An 18,721-nucleotide genomic window follows, 5' to 3' on the forward strand; every position below is an offset into this window, starting at 1 on the left:
TAGGAGCTCAGATGCAATAATTGAATAACCCAATATCCAACGTTTCGACAGACAAGCTGTCTTCATCAGGGTCTAACATTTGTTGTTCTGTATGTGTCTTGTAGGGCCTTAATCACAAATGCATGCAAATGCAAACATACGGTAGCCTAGCTAGTTAGCCATTATAAAGTTGTATTCCCACAAATTCAGATGAAGGCACAAGAGCGGAGACCTTCAGAGAGGACCCAGCACAACCAACGGATGCAGCAGAGTTGTCATTAGAGTTAGATGCTACTAACTGGTGGGTGTCTCTGCTGCTTTGAGGACAGATGATTTGATAATTGAAAAATCTGTTTTAATTCGGCTTTAAAAATTCCACTTTATTATACAACGTACCGCTTTTGGCTTATGATGAACTTTTTACTTATAATAATATTTTGTCTACTATCTAACCTCATTCCAAGACTATTGCGCAAGTGTCTGGGAATGAGATGAAGGATTATCAAGAAATTATTTTACATTAATTAGTGGTGTGCTTTATATTGTTAGATTACTCCATGTTATTAATAATGATCCATTCTTGACCATTCACCAAACCTTAGCCAATGTCTCTTTAATCTGCAAAGTGCGGATAATGATGACGACCTTGGGGAGGATGGCGGACGTAGTGGAAAGAAGAGTTATGCTGAGACAGCACGGATGTTCAAGCTGAGAAGAAACCTGGACCAGCTGGACTGCTTCCACCGACAGAAGGAGCACAACGTGCTGAAAGCCAGGTCTGTGTTTGCATCCAAAATACTTTTGTAGTGCACTATAAAGGAAATAGAGTTTAATTTAGGACATGGCCTGTGTTTGGCAAGGATCAGACCTTTGTATGCCACCTTAACACAAATCAAAGATTTGTTCTGCCCAAAGACATTCCAATGCCCCCTTTTTAGTCCTGCCCTAAACCAAGGGACCATTTCTGTTATTCATTGATTTGACTATTAAAATAAAAATAATTTCAGCCAAAGAGGAAGCATTTCCGATAATGTGTCTACATTTGTTGTTGTTTTGTGTTACAGAAAGCCATTAAGCATCCAATGAGCTTGCTATAACAGTCTCTGAATGTTCTTGTGACTGTCATAATGAGAGCTTTTCACATTGTAGTTTGTTGTAGATTTAGTGCAGTGTTTTGCCTTTACTTCTTGGTTTCCAGAGAGGAGCTCAAAGTTTGCCGTCTGCATATTTCTGAGCTGGAGAGGCAGAGAGCTCGAGTGGAAGAGGAGATAGAGCAACAGAAAGAGGACGACAACAGGTAGGCACAAACAAAGCAAACCCAGATATAGCCAGGTCAGGGGGCTATGTACTGTATCAAGTGACTAAGAGTAGGAGTGATGATCTAGGATCAGATCCCCTCCCCCTGTCCATGTAATCTTATTAATTGTGATCTAAAATGCAAAACTGGTCCTAAATCAGCACTTCTACTCTGAGACGCTTGATATTTATGGCCCCAGCTGATGACCTCTTTATCCCCATGTTAATGATCCAAATAAAACAATTAGATGATAATGATCTTCTTTTATACAACACTTAGGTAAAAAATACAATGTCTCTTAGCACCCATTTGTTTTCATGCAGTGCGGCCGTGTTTCGCCTCCGAGCCCAGCACAAGCGCCTGTGTCGGGAGTTACAGCAAGAGGAGGAGCTGGAGTCACATGTGGCCACCACTCTGAGGGAACATGAGTGAGTCTGCACTACTGCAGCAGCATGATTTAGGCCCCATTACAAGGCTTCAAAGTGACTGCCAAGTTTATCTATCCTAAAGAGATATTCACCCTTTGAGTGCTATTCCAGTTGGGCAAATAGCTACAATACTTCTGCTACTTGCAATTATAATTCTTTCTTCAAACAGATGTTTATTGTTGCATCCAATATGCTTTTTCAAGAGCAATTTGATTCAATTGCCACAATATCTCTCTCTCTCTCTCTCTCTCTCTTTCTCTCTTTTTCTCTCTCTCTCTCTTTCTCTCTCTCTCTCTCTCTCTCGCTCTCGCTCTCGCTCTCTCCAGACTGGAAATGTGTCAGGTGGAGGTGGAAATGGGTCGTTTCTCCCTCCTCCGTGTGGAGGTGCAGGAGGAGGAGCAGGCCTACCAAGCGCTGCAGGCCCAGAGAGGGGAGGCCAGGCTGCAGAAGGAGTACACCTCCACCCAGAGCCTGCAACTCCGGACACAGTGCCTCAAAGCGTAAAGCAGCTCACTCCTTTTGATTTTTTTTTTTTTTTTGTGAGCAACATAACTTTATTGCACACAAACTAGACAATACTAATGTCACATACAAAGTCATCTCGAAACCCAGAAACTTTGTACACACAGGTACAAACATACATAACATACACACACGTACACCTGGATTGTGTGTTGTACTAGAGTAGTGGCCAGAGGGCACACAGTTAATGTATTGTGAAAATGTTGTAAAATGTATTTCAATGCATACATTTTCTTTATTATAATGTATATTACTGCCTTAATTTTTGCTGGACACCAGTAAGAGTAGCTGCTAATGGGGATCCATAATAAATACCAATACAAGATATCACGTTTACATTTTAATCGTTATGTCTGTCACGAAAGACTACATACAGAGTGCCATGCATGGTAGTTATGATAAAATTTTCCATAATATTGTCATGACCCAGGTTAATCTAACTGTATAGACATACAAAAATGCTACACAGTAGCCTAGTCTAATGTTACTGAGATAATTCATTTGTCATTCTTAAAGATTCCTTCCGTTTGAACGTGATGTTGTCTGTCTGTTAACAGGAGGCAGGCGGCCACACAGAAGGAAGAGGAGACTGACCATCAGAGGACCACAGAGCTGGCGCAGGCTAGCCGCCAGAAAGCAGCGCTGTATCTAAAAGAGACTATCAACAGGTAATGGCTGTGTTCAACCTATCAACAGGTAACAGCTGTGTTCAACCTATCAACAGGTAACACCTATAAAATGAGCATATAGAATGTATTGAACTTAGCTATGAACTCGTAAAAGAGTTGATAACCAGATATCCCGTAGAAGTTTAGAATTAAAATCATATCAAATTAATGTATGCACCCTCCTTCGCTCTTGAGTGATCGCTACGTCCCTTTTGTGTCCAGGATGCATCGGGAAGAGGCAGAGAACGAGCAGCAGAGTCGAGGGCTGAGGCAGAAAAGGATGCAGGCAGTCCTGTCATTGAAGGCCAACATTGCATGCACCCAAGTAAGCAGTGGACACTTTTTTCAGGGTGAACATGAAACGGCCCAAGGCTATTGTTTAAGCATTGAGTAGAGTTAAGATAATAGCGCTGGTCCTCAGCTCCTAGCTCGTGTTTCTGAGGGTCCAGCATAATGGAAAATAGCAATGGGCATCGTCACATTGTCATGAACACAAGGTAACACAATTACTTCTGCCTTCCAATGGACGGACATTTGTTCTGATTTACTGTATTAAGCTGGGAATACATTTTGGACCTCTTTGTACGATTTAGTAGTTTAATAATCTTGACCAATTGCTACTGTATTAGTGGAGTGAACACAGTGTGATGAAGCCGTCACTGCAGAATTGAATTTCTAATTGATTACTACAATCATTGCATCATTGTTTTCAAATCACACAGTATATTCCCTGCTTAAAGAAGCATCAGTATTATTCTTACTGAAAGCCTAGTTTGTGTTTTGTCCTCAGGAACGAAGGGAAAGTGTCATCCCTCCTTGACCTTGTTCACTCTACATTTGTGTTGTTTCCAGGAGAGCCTGCGAGCCCAACAGACGAGGGCCAGAGCCCAGGCTTGGAGACAAGAGGAGGAGGAGAGACAGCTGAGAGAGTCCCTACAGACACAGGGTATCAACAGCACCAAGTACATGTACCAACAGAAAAAGCTCCAGGAATTCCACCGAAAGAAAGAGTGTGTTCTTCTGATCAATCTACTTCTCTTTCCCACTCAACGAGTGGGTGTTTTCTTCTCACAATAACGCGCCAAGGAGAAATATGATCCTATTTTGCTCACAATGGCTTGTTGTTGTGGTCATTTTTCAGAGAATTTCAGGAGAAGCAGAAATCCAAACGGGTGGAAATTGTCTCCAAGTTACTGCTGGAAGAGGAGTTGTTAGAGAGACGTAAGAGGCACCATGCTCTGCTGTTCCCTCCCACCCAAGTCAGCCGTGTGGAGAGGTTGGCAGGGCAGGAGAGATCTCCAGAGAAGCTCCTTCAGAGCCTTGATCAACAGCCGGCAGAAACAAAGGAAGAGGAAAGAAAACGAGTGAGTGGAAATATCACAGATGAAGATGAAGAATTCAGACTGCTGAAACAAGAGTCTAATAAAACAAATTGGTACACATGACATGAAAACTCCATAAATTGTTGCCTATTTTTCACAGCAGTAATAGGGTACCTAATACCCTCTCGCTGTGTGTGTATGCGTGTGCATGTGCGTATGTATGTATGTGGGCAGAGAGTTTTGCACATCTCACTCTGAAGGCACGTTGTGACAGCTTGATGTGTCTGTTTTCGACCACACATCCCCTCATGTCCTTCCCAGCAGGACACAGTGTTTAGTGACAGCAGCTCTTCATCAGAGCTGTCTGACCAGGAGGAGAGCAGGGACCTGGAGGAGGAGCAGGGCCTCACTGACAGCCTGGCGCAGCCTGAGTTCACTGGCCTCTGGGACCAGACACGTCAAGTTCACCAGGTACCATTTTAATGACACACATCATCATCACCTCACAAATACAATCATATTGAGGTTAGACATGATGCTCAACTCTATTTCCTCTACTCTATTTTTTTCTATTTGTGTTCCATCTCAAAATAAATGTATATCCATAAGTATAGTAAACATAAGTAATTTGTTCTATAGTGTAGTCAATCAAGCCTTATAGGCTTGTGGTAAATCTGGAAACACAATTGACCATTGAGAACTATAGTAAGTGAGAAATAAATGTTAAACTGGGACTGGTACCTCTCGGTCACATTCTATAGAACAGGAGAACGGACGGCTTTAGAACTGCTCTAATACTCTCCAGCCAGCAGCAGTGGGTTGCCTCTACTGTCTCTCTCCCACTCTTGAGATCCATGGCGACAGACATCACTTCTCATTTGCTGGTGCCTTGGAAGCCTCCAACGGAACATGACAGTCATTCAGGCCAGATAGTCCTGTGTGCGAGAAGTCATGCGGAAAGGTTTTTACTTTTCACATGCACTTCTGCAAATGATGTCCTCATAACATCACGACACATTGGGTTGGGTTTGGATTGGGAGCTGAGTTGTAATGAGAAAAGGACCATAGGCCAAAATTACTCAGCTCCTTAACTCTTGAGGGTGAGACTGAAATCACTGCAATTTTCCTAAATGCATATCACATTTGCGCTTTCCCTCAAAGGCTGATGTCTTGTCTTGTTTGTGTCTGGATGCTGCCTTGCCTGCCTTGATTAACTGAGCAGGACATGAATGGCCTGTCTATGAGAATTCAGAATGGTCTCCACTGGTAGACAATAACTACAGTCTCTACAGTACACTACATATTATGCAACTACTAAATACAATCATACACTATTAATGTTTTGTTTGTAGAGTTTATCTACTGTCGTGTACTTGTAAATTTAGAGCTGCTGCCTCTAAATAATTGTTAACATATTGTTTATTTCATTTGTTCCATGGCATGGTGTTGGTTGCATTGGCCATGCCCTCTTGTGCCAATATGGCTTTGAAAGATAAAAATATGCCTAAATGTTATATCTGTTTGTTTAAAATTCAAGCTGTAGTATATCAATATAGATATTTTTCAACTTTGAAATATGACCTGAATTGGTGTTCATTTCCCCCCTGATTTTCCAGAGCACTCCAAATGAAGATGCTAAGTCATTACAGTCGCGAGCAGAGAGACGAGATATGTCTTTGCTGCCGGTGGGGAAACCTCCAGTGGCTGGTAAAAGAGTTATACAGGGGAAGGAATTTAAAGGCTCACCTTTCATCAGCAAGCCAGAAATCATCCTCTTCAAGGTACATTGTTCTGCATTGTGTAACTATTTATTGTATTGCAGAACATGCAGTTATTTCATACTGTGCAGTCATTTCAGACAAAATGACATGCAGGTATTTCACAAATACAAATACTGTTGCAGGATTTTGATGTGGGACAGGTGTACAAGAAGAAGGTCACCTTGACTAATGTCAGCTACACAACCAATTATTGCAAGTTACTTGGTGTCACCATGGATCTGATGGATTTCATTTCTATAAGGTGAGCGTTATAGCCTCAGTTCCATGGTAGGTTGAATTGGAACAGAAGTGGAAAACAACTGTCTTGCTAAGCAATCAAAACCTGTTACCGTACTCATTTCTCGTATGCTCAGAAAAACAGGGAACAGTTAATGTATGGGTCTAGGGTCAAATTGTTTTACAATCCTTCAAATGGTCAAATGAACAATTTAAGGTTGGGTAATTTGATCCTAGATGTTTGGTTGGGTCCGCACAACTTCTCCCTCGAGCATCCACCCCCTCGCAAAGCCTACACACTAGCTCAGTTTTGGTAATGCGTTTCTTTGTCCTGAGCCTCCATCCCTCCCACCCACAAAACAAAGGAGGGATGAGTGTTACACATGGGTCCCACACACCACTTACTCTATCCCTTTCCAGAGAGATAGTGAGATAACTCTGACTTTATGCAGTTACGTGGGCCTCTGCTCTTTCTGCCTCGGTGAGTGAACTAAAACCTCGTCCTCCCAGGCTGCTGCTTGCTCAGAGCCCAGTCAGTGTCTCGTGGTTGGGTTGGTTGGAGCCTTGGCAGGACCTGTCTGCACACATCGACTCCACACACACACACTCTACTTCGCAGTGAGCCGTTCAGCTCAGCTCACCCATTACTCTGAGGTGCCAGTGCCACAGCCTATCATCCACCAGTACTGTGACCCAGAGGAGGAGGATCCTTCATTGGGTATATAGTACGCTGTAGTATCACTTTTGAAAAGGTAGATTTGAATGCCTTAATGGAATGTTGTTTTAAGTACCCAAAAGATCTGTACCCAATAGATTTTCTGGTGAAAATGGGGATGGATTGCTATAATGTACTATAATGCAAGCAATATGGTTGTTGTGATTGATAAAAATAAATTGGGGACTGTTATATAATCTGTAATGTGGATTTTAGTATTTTGTTTTGGAGGATTATTCTTTTAAAATGTTATTTAAAAGGCCTTAAATGACCATTATGTTCAGGGCTTAAGTATCTGAAATCAACATTTGCTCAGCGGTAGACAAACGTTAACCAAGAACATGCTCTGATTTGTACACGCCGCCCGTCCATCGTTCTTTCGACGCCCCCTCAAATTCTAAAAATGTCTCCCCAACCCCCCAGCATAGCTGTGTGTGTGCCAGGGCTGATTCTCTCTGCCATGTCTTAGCCTTACTGATGGGACTCTGCTAGGTGGACTGCCCAGGCTCTGCCAAACGTTACTAAGGCGTTATACACATTAAAATGCAGCACTTTTACAGCGTAAACATTTTTTTTAATAAACAATTTGGCTTACTTACATCCTTCAGTGCTTTTAATGCCTAAGACTAAGCCAGAGAGTGTTCCAAAATGGACACCTGACTCAGAATCTGTCATATGGCTCCTCTCTTCTGGTTAATGTGACAGGACTCATGTTTTGGCACAGCACCATATGTAGCCATCAGGCATGTTTTGGTGTTAACAATGTTGATGAACTACCTAGTGCTAATTGATTTGTTATAGGATCGGTGTCACCCAGGAGGGTTTGATAATGAATATGCCAGGCAGTCATACTGCACCTATGGGCTCCTGCCATATATTTTTAGTCTAACTGTAAATATGGCCTGATTTGATGTACTGTTCACCACACGTCTTCAACATGGTCTCACTCAACACTCAATCCCTAGTGAACTGTTCTCTTTTTTCTTTGAAAACATTTATTTTGAACCTAGAAAGACTGCCTCCCTCCATGCCTTCATATGGCATTTAGAAAGCAGACTGTCAGATATTGTAGGTCAGGGGTCCCCAATTACATTCAGCCGTGGGATCGAATTTTCCTTGAGTGGATGGTCGGGGGCGGAACATAGTTATAAATAATTTGCACACTGCAAATTGACTGCAATAATCCCAAACAGATATAGTATTTGACAAACCTTGATTACATTGGGAAACGATCACATATGCCTCTCTATTTACACGTGGGAATACTTGGGAACAGATTTCCTAAATTATCACTGAGCTGATTTCCTAGTAATTTTACAGTATTTTATGTCCAACATCAAAAAAATAAATGTATATCCCCAAAAATAAAATCACTCCCGGCCGAATTTGGCCCGCGGGCCTCCTATTGGGTAACCCTGGTATAGGTAGATACAGTAGATGGTACATACTTTGTTAAAGTGTGACTCCTCTTATTGAGACAACAGATGTTGGTTGTGTTCTGTGATCCTGCCTGTGAGCGTGCCCATTTTGGCCTCTTTCATTCATTTCCAGGGCACAGCAGGCTACTGTCGACTGTCTTTGGAACTACTGAAAGTCAATCTGATTTCTATCTATTTGAAATAGCATGATATGACATGTGATTTCTCTCACTAGTATTTTAATGGATTTTGATGTAAGTATGTAAATTAAGACATAATATAGGGTATGTATAGGTGTGATTGACAGGCCCAAAATCAGAACAAATTTCGAAGATTAATATCATTTTGAGTTGATTTCCTGGTGACGTTAGTCTTTTATGTCCAACAACAATATAAATAATAATAATACAAATATATTTCTTAGAAAACCAAATAAAATCCCCAGAGGACCACGTATTGGGGAACCCTGATCTACAGTATGTCCTATTTGGAGAGGGGTGAGGAATGGGATCCAGGGAGCATTTCAGCCCACCTGTCCTAGCCTCTCTGCCAGAGGACTGTCCAGATCAAAAACACTCCCTTGTCATTGGAAAAAGAGGTCACTCCAAAACTAGTCTACTCAAATTGGTTGAGCCTGGTTGTGTCAGACTCAAAATGGGTTTCAGCTCAAGTCTATGTGACATGAGAGCAATATACTGTATAATAATTGGAATCATTAAGCCATAATCACACAATAGTTTGATACTGATTCCCAGCTTGTGCTCTACAGTCTTCTTTACTGTTGTGCTTATGGTTGTTTTTTCCAACTCATTGTTTATCTATTGAATTTTGAGAAATTCTCCTGCGGCCTTTTAGCTCCACCGTATCGATTGGGTAGCCTTTTATATCTTTTGGAGGCTGGAACATTTGGAGTGCTCCAGGGCAATCTCTTGGCTCTGTCTGGCATGTGTCAACAGATACCCATGTTGCAATTGAATATTTGGGATGCTGGCTTTTGCCTCGATCATTTTTTAAAAACGTGGTCATCAGTATGCGCTAGTAGGCTATACAATATCAGACATGTGTTTCCTAATTGATTAGGAATTTCTGAATACTGTTTCTTACATCAGTAGCTTTAAGAATTGAATGCTAACCTTTGCTCCTGTTATGTTGTGCTGATCATATATCTGAATAACAGCTTAATGTCAACTTTTGACATCCCTGTTTTCAATTAAATCAAATCAAATCAAATGTTATTTGTCACATACACATGGTTAGCAGATGTTAATGCGAGTGTAGCGAAATGCTTGTGCTTCTAGTTCCGACAATGCAGTAATAACCAACAAGTAATCTAACTAACAATTCCAAAACTACTGTCTTATACACAGTGTAAGGGGATAAAGAATATGTACATAAGGATATATGAATGAGTGATGGTACAGAGCAGCATAGGCAAGATACAGTAGATGGTATCGAGTACAGTATATACATATGAGATGAGTATGTAAACAGTGGCATAGTTAAAGTGGCTAGTGATACATGTATTACATAAGGATGCAGTCGATGATATAGAGTACAGTATATACGTATGCATATGAGATGAATAATGTAGGGTAAGTAACATTATATAAGGTAGCATTGTTTAAAGTGGCTAGTGATATATTTACATCATTTCCCATCAATTCCCATTATTAAAGTGGCTGGAGTTGAGTCAGTGTCAGTGTGTTGGCAGCAGCCACTCAATGTTAGTGGTGGCTGTTTAACAGTCTGATGGCCTTGAGATAGAAGCTGTTTTTCAGTCTCTCGGTCCCAGCTTTGATGCACCTGTACTGACCTCGCCTTCTGGATGATAGCGGGGTGAACAGGCAGTGGCTCGGGTGGTTGATGTCCTTGATGATCTTTATGGCCTTCCTGTAACATCGGGTGGTGTAGGTGTCCTGGAGGGCAGGTAGTTTGCCCCCGGTGATGCGTTGTGCAGACCTCACTACCCTCTGGAGAGCCTTACGGTTGAGGGCGGAGCAGTTGCCGTACCAGGCGGTGATACAGCCCGCCAGGATGCTCTCGATTGTGCATCTGTAGAAATTACAGTGCCTTGCGAAAGTATTCGGCCCCCTTGAACTTTGCGACCTTTTGCCACATTTCAGGCTTCAAACATAAAGATATAAAACTGTATTTTTTTGTGAAGAATCAACAACAAGTGGGACACAATCATGAAGTGGAACGACATTTATTGGATATTTCAAACTTTTTTAACAAATCAAAAACTGAAAAATTGGGCGTGCAAAATTATTATTATTATTATGGTGATGGGAGAACCTTCCAGAAGGACAACCATCTCGCAACACTCCACCAAACAGGCCTTTATGGTAGAGTGGCCAGATGGAAGCCAAATCAGTAAATAGGCACATGGTAGCCCGCTTGGAGTTTACAAAAGGCACCTAAAGGACTCTCAGACCATGAGAAACAAGATTCTCTGGTCTGATGAAACCAAGATTGAACTATTTGGCCAGAATGCCAAGCGTCACATCTGGAGGAAACCTGGCACCATCCCTACGGTGAAGCATGGTGGTGGCAGCATCATGCTGTGGGGATGTTTTTCAGCGCCAGGGACTGGGAGACTAGTCAGGACCGAGGGAAAGATGAACAGAGCAAAGTACAGAGAGATCCTTGATGGAAACCTGCTCCAGAGTTCTCAGGACCTCAGACTGGGGTGAAGGTTCACCTTCCAACAGGACAACGACCCTAAGCACACAGCAAAGACAACGCAGGAGTGGCTTCGGGACAAGTCTCTGAAAGTCCTTGAGTGGCCCAGCCAGAGCCCGGACCTGAACCTGATCAAACATATCTGGAGAGACCTGAAAATAGCTGTGCAGCGACATTCCCCATCCAACCTGACAGAGTTAGAGAGTATCTGAGGAGAAGAATGGGAGAAACTCTCCCAAATACAGGTGTGCCAAGCTTGTAGCATCATACCCAAGAAAACTTGAGGGTCTGAATACTTATGTAAACGTGATGTTTCACTGTCTAAAAACCTGTTTTTGATTTGTCATTATGGGGTATTATGTGTAGATTGATGAGGGGGAAAAAACAATTAAATCATTTTAGAATAAGTCTAACAAAACAAAATGTGGAAAAAGCCAAGGAGTCTGAATACTTTCCGAATGCACTGTATATCCCAATGTGTGTGAGATGCATTCGTTTGAATTAGGTTGAATATTCCGTTTCAGCTTTGAGCCTCCTGGTCCAATATCAGCTGGGATGGCCTGTGACATGCAGGTCATTTTTCAACCAATGGTGAGTCAGTCAGACAAACAGACAGACAAGCATACCCATCTGTCTCCAAGAGTTATTTACCTTCCTATCAAATTATCACCATTGATGTCCTTCTAGATGAATAAGGATTTGAAGGGAGAGGTCCAGTTTGTGTCAGCAGCTGGCCCCTTCTCTGTGCCCATCAGATGTACCATTAAGAAATGTGATGTAAGTACTAAGAAGGACCTCGTCTGAGGAGTGCCCATTTATCTTAGTATCCTACTACCTGCTGTCATCTGCATATTTCCTAAAATGGCTGCACACGGCCCTCAATTCTTCTATTCCTTATGTATAGTATTGCATTTACAATCTTGGAATATTCATCTCTACAAATGTACCCTCTCAAATACTGTGTACCTCATCCATGTGCTTTCTTAGTACTTATGCACCATTTCATTGTGTCTCATGACTCCTAGCTGTCTGTGGACATCGACCTCATTGTCTTTGGTACCCACGTGGTGGGCCAGACCATTTCCCGGGCTATCACCCTGACCAACAGGGGGGCCCTGGGGACATGCTTCACCCTGGTCTCCTCCCCCTGGCCTAGCCTAGCGCAGTCCCAGCTCCAAGCCCAGGCTCATGCCTTGTCTGAGGCCTCCTCCGCCAGCACCGAGGTGAGACCCTGACCCTTGATCCCAGTCACATGCATGTCCCTGTGCCATATCAGGTTTATAGAAACATTACAGTAATTATATATATATTATATAATTGTTTTTACCATGAGCAATTGATTCCTGTGTCCAGCTGTCTTGTTAGCGGCGTGCACTGTAATTTGAATATATCCAATAGACACTGCTCTGACCAGTGCTGGACAGTGGTATAGGGGTTTTGTAAGTGTTTGTGTGTGTAGCTTTCACAGGAAAGGAGCACTTCAATAGCAGCAGCCTCTGACAGCCAGGAGAGCCCTGCATCACGGGACTCAGGAGAACTCAAATCAGAGAGGAAGAGTCAGGAACCCTTGCTAGTCTCAGACTCCAAACAGTCAGGTAAATGATGCACACATGCGTCTTTGATGTGTAAAAAAGGAAACAGTTAAACTCTCTACTCAGCATGTTTTTAAAAATCTGATTAATAGATGCTTTGATAATTATATCAAAACTCATGTTATCAGTCATCAGTAAAGTTTGTCAGATCAGTGATCACCTCCGGGAAAGGAGGAAGGAAGGGTTCAATGGCAAATATTGGCGAGTGGGTGTGTGTGGATGCATGCTTGTATGTACGTGTCTCTGTGTGTGTGTGTGTGTGTGGTATTAGGGGCCCAGACACCTGCTGTGTCAGAGACCCTGGGGGGTGTGGAGGCTGCCTCAGGAAGACACAGTCTGGCCTCAGAGCAGCAGGAGGGAGGCCCGGCCCTCAAGGCCAGCACGGAAGAGCCCTCAGACAGCAGCAGTGACATCACCATCGGAGAGGTACAGCACCTTTGAGTAACTGCTATAGTGTTGCTATATCAACACTGGAAAATAATTACTACGGTACAACACCAGTTCTTTGTAGAAGAGACTGGAATGTTGAATGAAGAACAAAAGTTTAGTCCAATTTTTAGTCCATACAGTTGAAGTTGGAAGTTTACATACACTTAGGTTGGAGTCATTAAAACTCCTTTTTCAACCACTCACAGTTTACATAACTAAGTTGACTGTGCCTTTAAACAGCTTGGAAAATTCCAGAAAATGATGTCATGGCTCTAAAAGCTTCTGATAGGCTAATTTACATCATTTGAGTCAATTGGAGGTGTACCCCTGGATGTATTTCAAGGCCTACCTTCAAACTTAGTGGCTCTTTGCTTGACATCATGAGAAAGTCAAAAGAAATCAGCCAAGACCTCAGAAAAATAATTGTAGACCTCCACAAGTCTGGTTCATTTTTGGGAGCAATTTTCAAATGCCTGAAGGTGCCACGTTCATCTGTACAAACAATAGTACGCAAGTATAAACACCATGGGACCACGCAGCCGTCATACCGCTCAGGAAGGAGACGCATTCAGGCCTATATCGACATAACCTGAAATGCCGCTCAGCAAGGAAGAAACCACTGCTCCAAAGCTAGACTACGGTTTGCAACTGCACATGGGGACAAAGATCGTACTTTTTGGAGAAATGTCCTCTGGTCTGATGAAACAAAAATAGAACTGTTTGGCCATAATGACCATCGTTATGTTTGGAGGAAAAAGGGGGAGGCTTGCAAGCTGAAGAACACCATCCCAACCGTGAAGCACTGGGGTGGCAGCATCATGTTGCGGGGGTGCTTTTGCTGCAGGAGGGACTGGTGCACTTCACAAAATAGATGGTGTCATGAGAAGGGAAAATTATGTGGATATATTGAAGCAACATCTCAAGACATCAGTCAGGAAGTTAAAGCTTGGTCGCAAATGGGTCTTCCAAATGGGTTATGGAGAACAAAGTCAAGGTATTGAAGTAGCCATCACAAAGCCCTGACCTCAATCCCATAGAATATTTGTGGGCAGAACTGAAAAAGCGTGTGCGAGCAAAGAGGCCTACAAACCTGACTCAATTACACCAGCTCTGTCAGGAGGAATGGGCCAAAATTCACCTAACTTATTGTGGGAAGCTTGTGGAAGGCTACCCAAAACGTTTGACCCAAGTTAAACAATGTAAAGACAATGCTACCAAATACGAATTGAGTGTATGTAAACTTCTGACCCACTGGGAATGTGATGAAAGCAATAAAAGCTTTCTACTGTTCTGACATTTAACAATCTTAAAATAATGTGGTGATCCTAACTGACCTAAGACAGGGAATTTTTACTAGGATTAAATGTCAGGAATTGTGAAAGAGTTTAAATATATTTGGCTAAGGTGTATGTAAACTTCCAACTTCAACTGTATGTTAAGAACGTAAGTAACTGAAAATAAGAGGTGCTATGTAAATCGGGCCCTTTGTTGTTATTATGATACAACTTTTCTTCATCCCCACTTCTCTGTATAGTTTTGTATTGATAGATGTCTGCCTTGGTCTTTGTGTGTGAATGCGTAAAATGGTGAATTATCAGACATGACCAAATGCATAAAAAATTACAGCACACACACACACATCCACACTAGTTCTGTAGTGATAGTCTGTCATCTCTCTCTGTCTCTCTCCATGGTGGGTTTGTGCACTAATGTCATGTGTCCTGCGGTCTCTACCTGTCTAGTTGTTGGCTCATTCTGGGCTCGTTACTCCTGTCTTGGGGGTAATGGGGCATTGCTTCTCCCGCTTCCTTTCTTGTGTGTGTGTGTGTCCACCATTTTACGCATTTACACACATTGTGCTCCCAGAGAATTGAAACTTTCCTGGAGTGAGGTGCAAGTGTTCTTCTTTCCACAACTTATTATTGAAATCCCTGTGTTATGGTGCAGAGGATGACAACAAACATTGACTGTAGTTAGATTTTATATGACTTTGAAGTTTCACATCTGTATCACTATCATGAGATGTAGGGTACTATATTAAAACCAGCCCTAAAAAGATTTCACCTGGAGTGTATTCACTAGGAACCAAACAGAAGCAAATGGGCCAAAAATGGGGAGGGACCTACCTGAATTTGTCCAATATGAACCTAGTTTATTGCAAAAATGTTTTCCGTTGCAGAATGTTTTGCTACGCTGTGCACTAATGAATACCGCTGATCCTGCCCTTGATGATGTGATTGTTGTTGTGACATGTTCCCTCAAGACTTCCTCCCATGCCTAGGTCAGAGCGGGGGAGGTGGGCCCATTTGAAAGTGTCAAGTTGGAGATTGTATTCACACCCACCATACCAGGGGAGGCTAAGTTGGACTTCCGCATCAAGTTCTCCGACCCAACCTGTGAACCAGTAAGATTTTACTCATGATGTCATCATCATTACCTGAGTGAACTAAAACTACAGCAAAAGTCTATTCAGCCAAAGCCAATAGCAGGCGTTAACTTATGTATGACAAAAACAGCTTTCCTCTCATGAGAATGTGTGATAGGAGCGATGTAGTCAATAAAATTATATTTACTCAATATTTACAATATACTATATAATTAAGCAATGAGGCCCGAGAGAGTGTGGTATATGGCCAATATACCACGGCTAAGGGCTGTTATGCGCAACGCGGAGTGCTCAGACACAGCCCTTGCTGTGGTATGTGGGCCATATATCACCAACCCCCGAGGCGCCTTATTTCTATTGTAAACTGGAAGCCAACGTAATTAGAGCTGTAAAAATATAAGTTTTGTCATACCCATGGTATACGGTCTGATATATCACGACTTTCAGCCAATCAGGCCCATTCAGGGCTCAAACCACCCAGTTTATAATAATATATAATGTGTGAAGGCTAATGAGATTAATGTCCTTCTGGCATATCCCGGAATCATCCAAGCACTAGTTTTGATTGACAGGGGCCTTGTCTATTCACAGATATCCATTGGGGTCCGAGGGACGGCTGTGTGCGTGCCTGTGTGGGTGGCCCAGCCAAGCATTGTCCTGAAGATCTGCATGTTCGATCGCCTCTATCAAGACAGTATCGTGGTCCAAAGCAGGTGAGTCCGTCAATTGAGTAGAGACGGTAATTAATTTACGTGATGTACAGTAGACCTTGGCCTGGGCAGGAGTCTGATCTAGAGGTAGTGCTGCCAACTGGGTTACAAATCCCACCTCTACCCTTCCTGTCACGCTCTGACCACAGAGAGCCTTTTTTACTCTCTATTTTGGTTTGGTCGGGGTGTTCCTATCTAGGTTGTCTAGTTCTATGTTGGCCTGGTATGGTTCCCAATCAGAGGCAGCTGTTTATTGTTGTTTTATTGTTTCCCCATTGTGCTTTGTGGGATCGTGTCTATGTATAGTTGCCTGCGAGCACTATATTAGCTTCACGTTTCACTTTGCGCTTTATTGTTTTCTGTGTTTCACTTCTAATAAAAGATGATGGAACCATACCACGCTGCACTTTGGTCCGACCATCATTACAACAACGTTCGTGACACTTCCTCTCTGTGTCCCTCCATGCCGTGTCCCCCCTCTAGAAGACAACACATTCTTAAAAAACAAATGCAGTGTAATAGCACTTTTCTTGCCGTTTATACTTGACACGTTTATATAACTTGTTTCTAGCTGCTGTTGCATATTCTGAGTGCTAGTCTAACACCGTCCCATTTAGCATGTGCTAAATTCTGTTTTTACAGAAAAACTGCTCAAGAAAATGCCTTGCAATCACATGGACAGCTTACTCAAGCTTTTCTGAGATATAACTCAGCAAATGGGGACAATTTTGAATATACCGTTCATAATATTTAATAACATGACCAAAAGCAGGGAAATGTTTTAGACTTCACTTACACCCACCAAACCCTGGGACTACTGTGTCGGATGGGGTCCAAGGACCCCGGATACGGTGCCATTTAAGATCTCAATCCCCTCTTCTTTAGGTGGGATTGAGCAATAGCAAATCCTTTTTGATTATGAATGTTATACATTATGCCGAGGAGTTAAGAAAGTGCTGCAGGCCATAACGTTTACAGGCATGTCACTCCACACGTACGTCTTTTTGTCACACGTCACAGTGCGAGAAGGGATTTGTGGCAGCTGCCATCTGGAAGCTGGAGCACACAAATGCATGTGACAATGACCGCGACAGTGATGCCGAGAACGCCAGCTTTTTACCCCCCCCCGCAAAAGTCCCCAAAAATAGACACCAACTAGCATCATACAATATGTTATGTTTGCTCTTTTACCAATGGTATAAAATAATATACTGTGTTGTACATAGAACTGCTTTATAGTTATGATTGTATAAAGCAGTTGACATATTTGGGGGAAACAGTGAGAGCAGCACCAACCAGCATCACACAAAATGTCAACTTGGCTTTTGAGTCAATGATTTATCCACTTTTAGCATATTTCACGTGACAGCAAGTTTCATCGCCTACACCCAGTCAAATCGAAGCCAAACATTTAAAACCATTTCCACTGACACTTGCTGGGGAGTCGAAGAAGATGACAAAGCAGACGACAATCTGCTTTTCCTAAAACCACCTCCTGCCCTCTTTCTTCCCTCACTTATTTATAACAAATACCTCCTGTATGCACAACCGTCCTCCTCTCACCCCGAGGAATGAGGCTGAGTTGATTAATGTCTTTTGTTTCTGACGCCGCTCCTCTTCCTACAGAAACAATAGTTGTTCTCTCCGTTGCCTCGCTTTTGAATGGAAGATTCCTAAAAATAGAGCATAAAGGAACGGGTGCCTAGGCATTTCTCCAGTAGTCTCCTGAGTTGGTTGATTTGGGGTTTATCTTTTGATGTTGCCAGGAGAGGGGAGACATCGCTGTGGTGTTGGTGGTGGTGGGGTAATTACTCAGACTCCCTCTGAGGTGTTGAGTATCCCATCAGGCCTTGGGCCACGTGGGTTTTTACCAAGTGTGCCATCTGGACGTGCAGGGGATGGAAAGTGGCACCGCTACAGTATAGCCATGGGCACCTTGACTAGTGACGTATGTTAGTAGAGGCCTTAGCCTTAACAAGTCATGAATGTTAAGAATTATTATTGTTATGGGCTAGCCTTGTCCCAGGCTATATGTTTGGCATGATGAGGCGTGGCATAATGGCACAACCAGACTGATACCCAGTCTATCCATGAGCAACTCTAGCACTAAACCACAGTTTCTAAACCCAGAGGCGGAACATTGCAAGACTTCCAGGAACACTTGCGAAACAGACCAAGCAGACCAGACCGCGGTTTGGGGTTTGAGGAGTCAATGAGAGAAGGGAAAATTCTTCCTTAGTTGTTAATTTGATCAAAATCTAAAGGCACGACATAGATTCGAGCCAATGTCTTGAGTAGTTGAAAATGCAATTACTCCAACCTCGTGAAAATGACAAACTGAGATGTTGTCATTTTTGTCAAAAACTACTTTATATCAAAGGAGTGGTTTAATTTGATGGTCTGCACATGGACAATTTGGCGCGAGATGACATTTAGATCAATAACTTGTTCTGCAAATGTGCTTAGCTAGCCAACGCCTACAGGTGTGATCAGGGATTTCTATTGGAGAAGCAGTTTTAGGCCATCTTCTAACTGTACTGTCTTTGACTAAACCTTCCCCCGTCAAGGGCACTAAG

The 18,721-nt window shown here is 42.7% G+C and overlaps 1 protein-coding gene across 3 annotated transcripts in view; it reads left to right on the plus strand.

Moving 5' to 3' along the window:
* The window catches only part of cfap74 (cilia and flagella associated protein 74), a 46,111-nt gene that overhangs the window by 585 nt on the left and 26,805 nt on the right, over window positions 1–18,721 (plus strand). For 2 of the 3 annotated variants that reach the window (XM_024384505.2, XM_024384506.2), the window contains exons 3-21: window positions 190–280; window positions 606–755; window positions 1,178–1,276; window positions 1,600–1,704; window positions 2,031–2,204; window positions 2,784–2,894; window positions 3,117–3,219; window positions 3,747–3,904; window positions 4,036–4,258; window positions 4,538–4,687; window positions 5,833–5,997; window positions 6,120–6,238; window positions 11,553–11,619; window positions 11,716–11,805; window positions 12,054–12,251; window positions 12,488–12,623; window positions 12,892–13,046; window positions 15,331–15,453; window positions 16,027–16,148. In XM_024384505.2, the coding sequence (XP_024240273.1) occupies window positions 190–280; window positions 606–755; window positions 1,178–1,276; window positions 1,600–1,704; window positions 2,031–2,204; window positions 2,784–2,894; window positions 3,117–3,219; window positions 3,747–3,904; window positions 4,036–4,258; window positions 4,538–4,687; window positions 5,833–5,997; window positions 6,120–6,238; window positions 11,553–11,619; window positions 11,716–11,805; window positions 12,054–12,251; window positions 12,488–12,623; window positions 12,892–13,046; window positions 15,331–15,453; window positions 16,027–16,148 (2,539 nt within the window). The remainder of the gene's footprint in view (window positions 1–189; window positions 281–605; window positions 756–1,177; window positions 1,277–1,599; window positions 1,705–2,030; window positions 2,205–2,783; window positions 2,895–3,116; window positions 3,220–3,746; window positions 3,905–4,035; window positions 4,259–4,537; window positions 4,688–5,832; window positions 5,998–6,119; window positions 6,239–11,552; window positions 11,620–11,715; window positions 11,806–12,053; window positions 12,252–12,487; window positions 12,624–12,891; window positions 13,047–15,330; window positions 15,454–16,026; window positions 16,149–18,721) is intronic. The other variant, XM_042303893.1, reaches the window with a different exon arrangement.

Source organism: Oncorhynchus tshawytscha, linkage group LG22, assembly GCF_018296145.1.
Source record: "Oncorhynchus tshawytscha isolate Ot180627B linkage group LG22, Otsh_v2.0, whole genome shotgun sequence".
NCBI classification, from domain to species: Eukaryota; Metazoa; Chordata; class Actinopteri; order Salmoniformes; family Salmonidae; genus Oncorhynchus; species Oncorhynchus tshawytscha.